The following is a 14,550-nucleotide window of genomic DNA, read 5'->3' on the forward strand; positions in this document are numbered from 1 at the left end:
AATGACATCATCGCATACACGCCGTCACCTGGCCAGAAGTCCAGAGAAGGAGGAGGGAGCAGGAGCTTCGCAACCATCCAGGTTAGACGGCCATGGAGCTCCGAGAAAGTTCCTAGCGACAAGGTGTGCGCCACACGCTCAGCACTTTAGTGCACAGTGGGGCCCGGTAAGCAGATGCACAAGAGGGGGTCCGGGCTCCCCTCTGTACTGCTGATCACTGAGCACCATACAGCATTAAGGGCAGTAGTGCCCTGATGGTGGCCCTGTGTTCGGGCAACATATTGTGAGTGAGACACTATGTGGGCATTCTATTGTGCAGTGGGTGTTGTGTGTAACAATCAGGCTGCACTCAGATGTCGTCCGAGTGCAGTCCTGTAACAACTACTGCTGTGACTAGTGAGACAATGACGGAGACGTAAAGGAACGAAGGGGTGGACCCACTGGACCGTGACAACGATCCTCCCATGGGAGAGCTGACCAGATGGAACCGCCCCTTATACAGGGAGCGTTAGGGGCAGACCCGTGAGAGACTATCGCCACGGCAGCTGGAAGACAGGGTGATGTAGTGGTACAAGAAAGAAGCACAAATCCGGAAGATAACTGAGGACAAACTGGAGAGTGAAGCAGGGACGGTGCTGTGGAAGCGGACAAGCAAGCAGGACTACGTGGAGATAGACTGGATGAGGAACTAGGACAGGACCTAGGGAAATAGAGAAAGAAGCACAAGGTCAGGCAAATAAGACGCAGGACAATAGTGCGGCCAAGGTCAGTTGCAAGTACAAATGATCACAAGGCGAGGTTTGGAGGAAGAGGCGGACTAATAAGGCCAGTGCAGTGAGCACTTCCAGGTTAGAGTCCTCCAGGGAAAAGAGAGGAAAAGATAGAGCGGCAGGGAGACTGCGCTGAACCGAGCATGCGCGCAGCCGGTGAGAAGCAGAGTCCGGGCGCGCACACAGATGAGAGGACACCGGACGGGAACCCGAGGCAAAGGAGGCGCGGCGAGGCGCCGAAGACAGGTGAGTGCAAGAGGGAGCAGGGAACCGCGGTGGAAGCAAAGATGTAACATTGTGAAGACATCATACTGCTTGGGGGGAATGTACTGTAGGAGCATCATACTCTTAATCTACTATATAATTGTCTAAGGGTCACTTCCGTCTGTCTCTGTCTGTCTGTCTGTCACAGATATTCATTGGTCGCAGCCTCTGTCTGTCATGGAATCCAAGTCGTTGATTGGTCGTGGCAAAACGCCCACAACCATTGCCACGACCAATCAGCGACGGCCACAGTCCGGCGGCAATATGGCCGCTCTTTCCTCCCCGCAGTCAGTGCCCGCTCCATACTCCCCTCCAGTCAGCCCTCACACAGGGTTAATGGCAGCGTTACCGGAGCGCGGTGTAATGCACTCCGGTTACGCAGCTATTAGCCCTGTGTGACCAACTTTTTACTATTGATGCCAGGTATGCAGCATCAATAGTAAAAAGATCTAATGTTACAAATAAGAATAATAATAAAAAAAGGCTATTCCGGTGCTAAGGATGCTATGCGAGAAGGACCTGCCATGACGTCACGGTCATGTGACCGCGACGTCATCACAGGTCCTGCGCTCATACCAACCCTGGGACCGGAAGCTGCTGCGTGCACTGCACACAGGCAACAGCATTACAAGGGGCCCTCGGAAGGTGAGTATATGTTTATTTTTTATTTTTTAACCTATTACATACGTGGCTGGGCAATATACTATGTAGCTGGGCAATATACTACGTGACTGGCCAATATACTACGTGACTGGGCAGTATACTATGTGTCTGTGCTGTATACTATGTGGCTCTGTGCTGTATACTACGTCGCTGTGCAATATACTACGTGGCTGGGCAATATACTACGTGGCTCTGTGCTGTATACTACGTCGCTGTGCAATATACTACGTGGCTGGGCAATATACTACGTGACTGAGCAATATACTACGTGACTGGGCAATATACTACGTGACTGGGCAATATATTACGTGACTAGGCAATATACTACGTGGCTGGGCAATATACTACGTCAATGGGCAATATACTACGTGACTGGGCAATATACTACGTGACTGGGCAATATACTACGTGACGGGGCAATATACTACGTGACTGGGCAATATACTACGTGGCTGGGCAATATACTACGTGGCTGGGCAATATACTACGTCGCTGGGCAATATACTACGTCGCTGGGCAATATACTACGTAGCTGGGCAATGTACTACATGGTTGGGCAACATACTACGTGGCTGGCCAATATACTACGTGGGCTGTGCAATATACTACGTGGACATGCATATTCTAGAATACCCGATGCGTTAGAATCGAGCCACCATCTAGTATAACATATAATCACAGCTGTATCCAGCATTACAGCTCATACTACGTGGCTGGGCAATATACTACGTGACTGGGCAATATACTTCATGACTGGCCACCATCTAGTCTTAGAGAAATAATTGACATACGTTTTAAGAGTTAAATCTATCAATAGAGAAGTTTGCTTTCATGGAGTGCTGGACTCATGAAATATTTATTGTTTGTATTTTGGAGTGGCAAAATGTCTAGACCATCTGAAATTTAAAGGGAACCTGTCACCCCCAAATCGAAGGTGAGCTAATCCCACCGGCATCAGGGGCTTATCTACAGCATCCTTTCATTGTCATTGGCGTACTTTTTAGGAGGAGCCATGTTGGCGTTGATATTTGCTCTTTAAAGGTGTTTTCTCACGAGCAAAAGTTCATTTTAAAAATAGTCTGTGTCTGACCGTGTACCGAACATACCACATCTCCTGGGCAGGGGCGGAAGCAAAAGACAATACTAACATTACAGTAGGAGATCGCAGAGGATACATTTTGTGAGGTAAAATATTTTTTAAAAACAGTCAATGAAATATTTTACCTCACAAAATGAATCCACTGAGATCCCCTGCTGTAATATCAGTATTGTCTTTTGCTTCCTCCCCTGCCCAGGAGATGTGGTATGCTCTGTACACGGTCAGACACAGTCAATTTTTAAAATGAACTTTCGTTCGTGTGAAAACCCCTTTAATGTGACCGGCTTCCTCTGCCTGTAGACACGTTTCCGAGTGATTCACTGCACCTGTGCAGTAATTCGTGCAGGTGCAGTAAATCAGACTGCCGCCATCTTTGTGCAGACAGATAGCGGCGCTGGGATACGGTGACATCTAGACAGAACAGGAAATGAAAACATTACAAGGCAATTATATAAATAGACAAGTCCTTGTACAGCTGTGTCAGAGGAAAAATAGAAGGAGAGAAAAAACTAAAGTGTAAAAAAGGGAAAATAGTCTTATCATAAATGGGTTGTGTGCAGTTTTAATTCAAACAATTCAGTATTTTTTTATTATTTTATTTATTTTTTATATATATATAAAAAATTCTGTAAAAAATAAGCTGTGGTTTACAATTGGTTCTTTTTTCTTAATCTTAAAGCGATAGCGCCATCTACAGGATGATTTCTCTGTATATGCTGATTGCAATAAAGTTACATGTGTACAAAAGCAGGTTATTGGAGAGGTCACTTCCTTTGCCGTACACAACAGGCGCTGTCATAATAGGTTGCAATGAAATCTTCCAACACGGCACAGAATGACAGAACAGGCAGGAAATAGGAGATCGCAGCTTGTGCGGTTGCTATGAGCACAGATAATACTGACACGTGAAAGGGTTGTATATAAATAAAGGGGAAAGTCTGAAATAAGAATGCACAAGCACAGGAGCAAACTGCTATTTGGTCTGGCCGAGACATTCTTCAGTATGGGTCTTCTGCTGAGCACCCTCCATCAAGCCCTAATGAAGTTCTCAGGATATGAGGCACGGATCCTAATGTTGGGTCTGGACGCTGCTGGGAAGACAACCATCCTGTACAAGCTGAAGCTCAATGAGACGGTCTGTACAATCCCCACCGTCGGTTTCAATGTAGAGACTGTGGAACCCATCCGTAACGTCAAATTCACTGTGTGGGATGTGGGAGGTCAGGACAAGATCAGAGCCCTGTGGAAATATTATTATCAAAACACAGAAGGACTGATATTTGTGGTGGACAGTGCTGACCCTGAGAGGTTTGAGGAGGCCAGGGCAGAGCTCTTCGCCATCCTGGAGACTGATGAAATGAGAGGCGTCCCCTTCGTGGTGTTTGCCAATAAGCAAGATCTACCTCGTGCCAAGCAACCAGGAGAAGTGTGCGAAGAGCTTGGGCTAAGGAAAATAGGAGGACACCAGTGGCATGTCCAAGGATGTTGTGCCACCACTGGGGCCGGAATTGTCGAAGGGCTGGAGATACTCACTGACTTGGTGAAACAATTTAAGAAGAAATAATCATTTTGATCATATCAACCTTGTACATCAATATCTGTCATGTGGAGGAAATCTTCTTCTAATTTCACCTTAATGTAACACTGCATGAATGTTACTTTCACTCCTGATTTCAGATCTTCTTCTGATATAAATGATTGTAACAGTTTAATCTAAAAAACATTACAGGGACTATAACACCCGTGCGCGGTGTGATCCGAGCATCACAGAACAGAGGAACAGATGGACATTTCAGCATGACCACTGCAACCGAGGGAGTGGTATTATATAATAGAAATACCATATAGCATTCCTGGCATTTCTAGTTCTTGTCTTACTATTTGCATGTCATTTTATAAATAAATCATATAATATAGATGATAATATTATAGATGAAAATTAGTATTGTCTTTTTTTTTATCTAACCAAAGATATCCAAAAATAATAGAGTTGTTATACTTGTTAATATGTTATAGATAGATAGATGATAGATACATATATTGTGTGCAAAGATACATGCAAACATTTTATATATGAATTTTAAATGGAATTATTGTTAATATAGACCGTAAAATTGGGGTACTTTGAGCACGAATTGGCCAACATCATGTGTGCCCACCAGCCATGTCAAGGCGATATATTTTTGCATATATCTTGGTGCACACAGGGTCTGCTGCACTCTTTAGTTTACATTTGCTTCATTTTGTTAGGTCATGTTGCTCAGTTTTTGTTTCTTTGAAGATAGATGGATAAATAGATAGATAAATAGATATGGGATAGATGGATAGATAGATAGATAGATAGATAGATAGATAGATAGATAGATAGATACCGTAGATAGATAGATAGATGGATGGATAGATCTATAGATAGATAGATAAAATAATAATCTTTATTTTTATATAGCGCTAACATATTCCGCAGCGCTTTACAGGTTGCATACATTATCATCACTGTCCCCGATGGGGCTCACATTCTAAATTCCCTATGTCTTTGGAATGTGGGAGGAAACCCACGCAAACACGGGGAGAACATACAAACTCCTTGCAGATGTTGTCCTTGGTAGGATTTGATTAGATAGATAGATATGAAAGAGATAGATAGAGATAGATAGATATGTATTAAAAAAAAGAGGCAGCACTCCATTTCTTCTGTGAAAGCGTGGAAGATTTAATCAACCCACTTGTCTGGGCCCAGACAAGTGGGTTGATTAAATCTTCCACGCTTTCACAGAAGAAATGGAGTGCTGCCTCTTTTTTTGAATACTTGTATATTGGTGTAATCACTGGACGGATCACCAGGGGGCCTTGCACCTGAAGATAAGTAAAGGGTTGTGCTGTTCTTTTTTTGCTAAGATAGATAGATAGATAGATCGATCCACACATCCATCTACCCATCTATTTAACTATCCATCTATCTGTCTATCCATCGATCCATCTACAAAGAAAAAGACAAGCCTCCCAGGTACATACCAGTCCTGTAACCCCTTTGTGACCTGCGCCATATTAGTACTGCGCAGGTCGCTTCTCTCCCTTTGATGTGGGCTCCGGCGGTGAGCTCACATCTTTTCCAGGACATGTCAGCTGTTTTAAACAGCTGACGTGTCCGGAACATCCGTAGGTGGAATCGCGATCCACCCGTGGCTGTTAACCCATTAAATGCCGATGTCAAACTCTGACAGTGGCATTTAACACACGCTTCCGCCCATCAGGCCGGAAATCCGCCCATCGGTGACTCACATGACCGCGGGTCAACGTTGGGTTGGCATGACAACCAGAGGTCTCCTGGAGACATCTGTGGTTGTCACTGTCAGCCGCCCGGTGGTCGGCACTCATAGCAAGTGAGGTATTCTGCTACATACAGGTGATCTGATCATCGCCTGTATGTAGCAGAGGCAATCAGGTTATGGCAGCTTCTAGTCTCCCATGGAGAATATTGAAACATGCCAAAAGTAAAAAAAAATGTTTTTTAATAATAGTAAAAAAATAAAAAAATATATAAAAGTTTAAATCACCCCCCATTCGCCCCATTCAAATTCAAACAATAAAAAAAATCAAACATACACATATTTGGTATCGCCGTGTTCAAAATCGCCCAATCTATCAGTATATATATCATGATTGCTAAACGCCATAGCGAGAAAAAAGTCAGTACGCCAGAGTTACTTTTTTTGTTCGCTGCGACATTGCATTAAAATGCAATAACGGGTGATCAAAAGATCATACCTGCACCAAAATGGAATCAATGAAAACATCAGCTTGGCGCACAAAAAATAAGCCCTCACCCAACCTGAGATCGAGAGATATGAAGATGCTACGGGTCTCGGAAAATGGCACAATTTTTTTTTTTTAAAACAAACTTTTTTTTTTACCACTTAAAAAAGAACCTAGACATATTTGGTGGCTATGAACTTGTAATGACCTGGAGAATCATAATAACAGGTCAGTTATAGCATTTGCTGTACTTGGTAAAAAAAAATCCAAACAACCTTTGTGGAATTGCACTTTTCTTGCAATTTCACCGCACTTGGATTTTCCCCCTCATTTTTGAGAACACAATATGGTAAAACCAATGGTGTTGTTCAAAATTACAACTTGTTCCGCAAAAAACAAGCCCTGACATGGCCATATTGACAGAAAAATAAAAATGTTATGGCTCTGGGAAAAAGGGGAGCGAAAAACAGAAACGCAAAAATGAAAAAGGGCAAGGTCTCAAAGGGGTTAAATATAGTGGAAAAAACTGGAAGCAGCACACCATCTCAAGTAGAAAAATACTATTGAATAGCCCATTTTTTACAAATTAGTGAACATATTTAACACCAATCATTCATACTAGAATGATTGATGTTAAATGTCCTCACGGACTTGTATGCCTTAAATACTCTGCAGTGCACATGTACTTGTAAGTTGCATGAAAAAGGTTCACACATCTATCTATCCCAGTGCAAGTACAATAATTAAGTGATTACAAATGCAATCCAAAGATAGTGTTATATTTTTCAGACCATTTGCTATTTGAGGCTATGTTCCCACGTTGCGGGATAAGGTGCGGATTTTTTGTAAAATCCATTTACCATGGAATTCCTGCGGTTTTTGTGCGGATTCCACCTGCGGATTCCTATTATGGAGCAGGTGTAAACTGCTGCGGAATCTGCACAAAGAATTGACATGCTGCGGAAAATACACCGCAGCGTTTCCACACGATATTTTCTGCAGCATTATGCACTGCGGATTTTGTTTTCCATAGGTTTACATGGTACTGAAAACCGCATGGAAAACAGCTGCGAATCCGCAGCGGCCAATCTGCTGTGGATCCGCAGCAAAATAATAATACTAATCTTTATTTTTATATAGCGCTAACATATTCCGCAGCGCTTTACAGTTTGCACACATTATCATCACTGTTCCCGATGGGGCTCACAATCGAAATTCCCTCTCAGTATGTCTTTGGAATGTGGGAGGAAACCGGAGAACCTGGAGGAAACACATGCAAACACGGGGAGAACATATATATAAATCCGCAACGTGTGCACATAGCCTAAATGGGTTTTCTGGTCACACAATATTGAAGAGCTATCCAAAGAGTAGGTCATCAATATGAGATCAGAGTGGGTCTGATACCCCAATAATCCGTTATTTACTTCATCAATATGGTGTGATCAGACAACCGTTTAAGATTATGGAGCATCTCAATAAATATCCAATAAATTTTTCTTACACATGTAAATCACTCAGGAGAGAGACAGATGCGCCGGAGGAGAAGCTGAACATCACAGGTTTACTTAATGTCAGTGGGGTTTGTAGTTCACTGAAGCACAGAGTTAACACCTGAGGCTACAGAAATGACTCAGATCTCTTAGAAAGTGTCACATGTCTAGAAAAGCCAATAAAGACTAAGCATAGGTTGGTATCATGGCAACTAAGCAGTGCATCACACAGGGAGGGACCACACATGTGCGCTGAGCTAGTCTAGAGAGAGTCAGACATATTGAGTCAGGGCATCATTCCATTACGCTGATTAATACCTTAACCCCTTAGTGACAGAGCCAATTTGCAGCTTAATGACCAAGCCAATTTTTGCAATTCTGACCACTGTCACTTTATGTGGTTATAACTCTGGAACGCTTCAAAGGATTTCACTGAATCTGATATTGTTTTTTTTTTCATGACATATTGTACTTCATGTTATGAGAGAGAAATTAAATGGAGAATCTGATTTTTTTTTTTTTGCGGTTATACCGTTAATAACGGCGATCACAACAAACCGACCCGAATCATGTTCTCTGGCGTCTCAGCTACCCCTGGTAGCCAAGACCCAGGAGAAATTCCGACTCTGGGGGGGGCTATACACCTTTTCCACAGTGCCGTTAATTAACGGCGCTGTGGTTTAAGTACCCTTAATTGCCGCCGTGAAAAGGCATATTGGTGGTCGTTAAGGGGTTAAAGAAGCACTTCCATCAAAATGTTTATCATCTTACTATATTGCAATCATCATTTTATATAGCACTATGCACTTACAAACTGCTCATTTTGTCTTTCTACCCAATTAATTCTTCTGTTTTCTATTTGGTCTATGACATCACGTGATTATAGAAAAACAGGGGGGAGACAATATCACAGAGTGATATTGAAAGGTACAGCTAAGAAATTAGTTATGAAGTTGCTCACTTGAAAGGGTTGTGATTGTTACAACTCCAATAATGGTCCATGAATATTACAGCTGCTGCAGTCCGGTCGGCAAATGAAGGGAAACCTTATTTTGCATATCAATTAGTAGAAAAAGGAGATTGACGTTTCAGAGTAGACTGAGCTGCTGTATGAAGAAAGCAGTTCCAGAGTGAAATAGCAATGTCGTAGTTTTTATTTTTACGCGTTTCATGCTTGCACTGAGCTCTTTTTGAAAATCAAACTACCGTACATGTGCTACGAAATTGTTATTCCACTCTGTCTGAAACTGCTTCTTTTAAACAGCAGTGTGATCTACTCTGAAACGTCAATATCTTTTTTTTTACTAATCACGTGATAAAAACTGGCTATCTGAATCCTTCTAAGCTCTATGCAGAAACAGGAGGTCAGTTTTCCCTGCAAATGTCTCTGGCAGTGGAGAAGGGAGCAGCTGGGTCAGGAGCAGAGGGGGATGATAAATACAGGGACAAGAGACTTCCTGTTTCTACATAAGGAAGACAAAAAAAGAATTAAGTGGGTTAAAGAGCAAAATGAGCAATTGTAAATAAATTGTAAAGGTGGAAATTATGTAACACCCCTCTGAGTACCCCTGTTAAATGTATAAAAATGTACTGTATTGCATGTTTTTATCATCCTGCAGGCTGCAGTTTCTGTTAGTCAGAGGTCACAGGGTTAACTATAAGGCTGGCCCATCATTGGGGAGGAGCAAGGGTGTATATAGAAGTCTTGCACTCACCAAAGTCCTCCATATATTATAATGCACAACCAATATTCTTCCATACAGTATAATGCACCCCAAGAGACCTCCATATAGTATAATGCACTCCCCAAAGACCTCCATATAGTATAATGCACTCCCCATAGTCCTACATATAGTATAATGCACTTCTCATAGTCCTCCATATAGTATAATGTACTCCCCATAGTCCTCCATATAGTATAATGCACTTAATAGTCCTCCATACAGTATATTAAACCTCATAATAGTCCTCCATATAGTATAATGCTCTCCCCATAGTCCTCCATACAGTATTATGTATTATATACAGTATTCCACTTCCTCTGATATTCCTTCTGCGGAATCTGTCATTAAGGGTTTTTCTAAAATCTGAGAGGACACCAAGTACACCTCATTGAAATTCTCTGAATTGTTTAAAAAAAACACAAGAGACATCTGGATCCGCCTCTGTTTTGTCCTGGGGGAAAGGTCTGGCTGTTGTCTAGATATGTTGTCTCAACATACTCTCCAATAAACTAGGTCTTCGCTTCATCGTTCTGTTCGAGGTTCTTAAACAAATTAATCCTATAGCCTACAAGCTCAAACTCCCTGCCTCTTTACGGATCCCCAACTCCTTCCACGTTTCTCTCCTAAAGCCTGTTGCCCTTAGTTCCTTCTTCAAAGATCCAGGCACAACTCCTTCTCCAGTCAGCTCTGAGGACGTTTTCGAGGTGGAGAACATCCTGGACACCAAGAAGGTAAGAGGAAAAACCTTTTTTTCTGGTGGACAGATTAGTAACGCTATCAACCTGCAGATTAAGTCCATATCTGCAAGTAATAGCATTTTTGCTGGTGACAGGTTCCCTTTAATTTCCACAGTATTTACTAAGGGGGCGTGACTCAAAAACAGCCTAAACACCCACCCCCCCTAGAGAATCCTGTGTGTCAGGCCCCTTGATAATACCCTAAGAATTAGTACCAAATAAAAAGACCCATATTTCTGGAGCTGTATGGTTGATTTAAACAAGACTAACATAAGAGCAAAAACTGGACAGTTATTAGCTGGTGACAGGAATCCAAACTTTCTGATCAAAAAGTTGCGAACAGTCAAAAGGTTTTATTCATACTATGTTTCAGTCTTGAAATTAGATATTTTTCAAGTTTGAAAAGGCTCCTATGTGAGAACTGGGAACATTAGTTCCTTTTGGAGACCGGCACCCAACACCTCCAAACATCCAGCACCCGAGGCATTTGCCACACCATCTACTCCTAAGAGATGCTTCTCATAATAATTGTACATTTTTGGTAGTGGGGAGTGGAGATTTCAATTTTTTCCCAGGTCACTTTAAATGCAGTCTTAAACTGAAATGATACTATACTATAATGAAAAGAAAGAAAAAAATGTTATTCTTTTTAGTTTCTTTTGTATGATATTGGTACAGTTAACGTGATAATTCCATTTACCAGCTGATTTTTATGTATTTACTGATTGTAATAATGTTACATGTGAGCAAACGCAGGTTATTCAGGACCAGACGTCACTTCCTTTGCCGTACACAACAGTCACGGTCATAAAAGGTTGTACTGAAATCTTCCAACGCGGCACAGAATGACAGAACAAGCAGGAAATCGCTGCACTATGCATCCAGTCTGGCAATTATTGTACATGTACAGCTTGTTTAGGAAAGCGTTTGAATTATGTGTTACTCTCTTATGTCTTATCTTGTTTGTACAAGTACCCTCGGAATTTTAAAATGCTGTGTAACACGTTGGCACTATAAAAATAAAAATTATTGTAATTATGTGAACATCATACTGTGTGGGGAGAGCTGTTGACCAATGTACAAGGGCTGAATAGCAGGAACAATATGATTTATAAACTTTATAATAAGGCTAGGTTCACACTGCGTTGTGTGAACCCGTTTAACGGACTACGTTACACCGTGGCATAACGTGGTGTAATGTAGTCCGTTAACGCCGCCATTGCTTGTAATGGCGAACGCATCGCTAGAGCATGCCCACATTGGGCGTGCGCTAGCGATGTGCCGTCATTTGAGTGACGGACCTCGAACGCTGCTTGCAGCGTTCGCGGTCCGTTCCTCGCTAGCGCAGATCGGGCATCTGCGCTAGCGGGATCGGCAAATGCGATCCCTTTTGGGACAATGCGTTAGCGCAGTCCATAGCGCTATGCGCTAAACGGACTGCCCTAACGCAATGTGAACCTAGCCTGAGCAGTACATTTTTAGATTTTGATTAGCGGTTACTGGTAAGAATACATTACATAATGCTCTATCGTAACATGTATTAGCAATATTAGCTAGGCATCATACCATATTGGGGACTATGGGATGCTTTATACTATATTGGGGACTATGGGGAGTACATTATACTATATTGGGGACTATGGGATGGACTATACTATACTGAGAACCATGGGATGCATGATACTATATTGAGGACTATGGGGAGCATTATCCCATAGGGAGGACTATGGAGAGTGCATTATACTGTATCGAAGACTATGGGGGGGTGCATTATACTATATAGAGGACTATGGGGATTGCATTATACTATATGGAAGACTATGGGGTTCATTAAACTATATGGAGGCTACTTAGGGGGCCATCATACACTGTGGGGGCTACTGAGGGGGCTATCATACAGTGTGTGGACTACTGTGAGGGAGCCATCATACAGTGAGTGGGCCATCATAAAATGTGGAAGCTAATGTGGGGCTTTTGTATAGTGTGGGGGCAATTATACAGTGTTGGGGCCATCAAACAGTTTAGAAGCTATTAAAGGGTCAATATACTGTGTAGGAGGGTACTATATAGTGTGGGGGCATTATACTTTGCGTAGAAGGGAGCTGTACAGGGGAGGACATTATTAAATGTTACGTAGGCACTTTTTGTTATGGGAACTGAGGTTATTGTGACTTGTCAAAGGGGCACATAGAGGGCATTATTACTTTGTAGGGGGCAAAATATCAGCATTGTTTTCTAGGGCACTTGCACAGGGCAGATTGGGGGCAGATGAGGACAGTGCTGGAACTGTGAGAAGTCAAATGTGTCTTTATTGTAATCTCTGCAGATGAGTCTTGGCTGTAAGAAACTGTCATGTTGGTCTGGGACAGAAGGAAAAGTGAATGACTCCCCTAGAAAGAACATCAGCTGTAAGGCCGGGTTCACATTGCGTTAAACAGCAGCCCGTTCAACACATACGTGAACGGGCTGCTGACGCATGTCCCGATATTCTCCATCGCGCTAGCGCATATAGACCATCTGCTATCTCTAACTGCGCTAGCAGTGACGGACGCGGAAACGCTGCAGCCCGCGTCTCAGGGTCCGTCACTCAATGATGGCACATCGCTAGCGCACGCCCATTGTGGGCGTGCGTTAGCGATGTGTCCGACATAGGAGTTAATGGCGGTGTTAACGGACTACGTTACACCGCATTTATGCCGCGGTGTAACGTAGTCTGTCTAACGGACGCCAATAACGTAATGTGAACCCAGCCTAAGGCTGGGTTCACATTGCGATGTGAATTCAGCAGGAAAAAAGAAAGAAACCAGAACGTATCGTTCCTAATCACGTCTGACCACTTTTAACTAACAACCCAGCATAGCCAGCCACTAGACTCTAAAACTTAACATTTAATATGTATACCTCTAAAATTATGTGTACTTTAAAAACAATTTGGTGCTCATGTTTAAACGTGCACTAGACAAGAAAAATGGCATGATCTCACCCAATTGCTGTCTCTCTTCTTGTTGTAGATTCTTGTGCTTATTGAGAGCACGGCATGGGATGGAGACCAATAGACCTTTTCCAATGGGGGGGAGAAGAAAAGAAAAAAAAAAAAAAATATAGGTAGGTGGGGGGGAAGGGTTTAAAGCTATCTTCCCTGTCGTGCCCCGTGTATAAGACTCCCGCCCTAACAAGGGCAGTCCCCAAGTTTGAGCCTACTTAATGAAGCCCTTTGGTTAGTATAACCACCCTGGATGATATGTCCTCTTTCTCTTCCCAACGCGTTTCCCTCCCCTGGGACTGCCTTATCCTCACATGGAGGACGCCGCTGAATGAGGTTATGTCTGCCACTGCAGAATACCTCCATTAACCTGGACATTTAACCTGGACATTTTATTCCCCTGATGAACCCCCGTAACGGGGAGGGAAACGCGTTGGGAAGAGAAAGAGGACATATCATCCAGGGTGGTTATACTAACCAAAGGGCTTCATTAAGTAGGCTCAAACTTGGGGACTGCCCTTGTTAGGGCGGGAGTCTTATACACGGGGCACGACAGGGAAGATAGCTTTAAACCCTTCCCCCCCACCTACCTATATTTTTTTTTTTTTTTTTCTTTTCTTCTCCCCCCCATTGGAAAAGGTCTATTGGTCTCCATCCCATGCCGTGCTCTCAATAAGCACAAGAATCTACAACAAGAAGAGAGACAGCAATTGGGTGAGATCATGCCATTTTTCTTGTCTAGTGCACGTTTAAACATGAGCACCAAATTGTTTTTAAAGTACACATAATTTTAGAGGTATACATATTAAATGTTAAGTTTTAGAGTCTAGTGGCTGGCTATGCTGGGTTGTTTGTTCACATTGCGATAACAGCAGCCTGTTCAACACATGTGTAACCCCTTAGCGACCGCCGATACACCTTTTAACGGCGGCCGCTAAGGGTACTTAAACCACAGCGCCGTTAATTAACGGCACTGTGGAAAAAGTGAATAGCGCCCCCCAGAGTCGGATTTTCTCCGGGGTCTCGGCTGCCGGGGGTAGCCGAGACCCCAGAGAACATGATTC

At 42.9% G+C, this 14,550-nt stretch overlaps 2 protein-coding genes across 3 annotated transcripts in view; one reads left to right on the forward strand and one right to left on the reverse strand.

The window, feature by feature from the left end:
- LOC138664693 (uncharacterized) overlaps positions 1-14,550 on the reverse strand; it is a 65,277-nt gene that overhangs the window by 4,279 nt on the left and 46,448 nt on the right. The window lies entirely within an intron of this gene.
- Positions 3,570-4,725, forward strand: LOC138664690 (uncharacterized). The gene has a single exon (XM_069751605.1). The coding sequence runs from the start codon at positions 3,746-3,748 to the stop codon at positions 4,358-4,360; it is 615 nt and encodes a 204-aa protein (XP_069607706.1). The 5' UTR covers positions 3,570-3,745; the 3' UTR covers positions 4,361-4,725.

This window comes from Ranitomeya imitator, chromosome 2 (assembly GCF_032444005.1).
Source record: "Ranitomeya imitator isolate aRanImi1 chromosome 2, aRanImi1.pri, whole genome shotgun sequence".
NCBI classification, from domain to species: Eukaryota; Metazoa; Chordata; class Amphibia; order Anura; family Dendrobatidae; genus Ranitomeya; species Ranitomeya imitator.

Bases quoted from the DNA above. Each gene is read 5' to 3' on its own strand.
- LOC138664690 (XM_069751605.1), top strand. From the start codon at position 3,746: ATGCACAAGCACAGGAGCAAACTGCTATTTGGTCTGGCCGAGACATTC.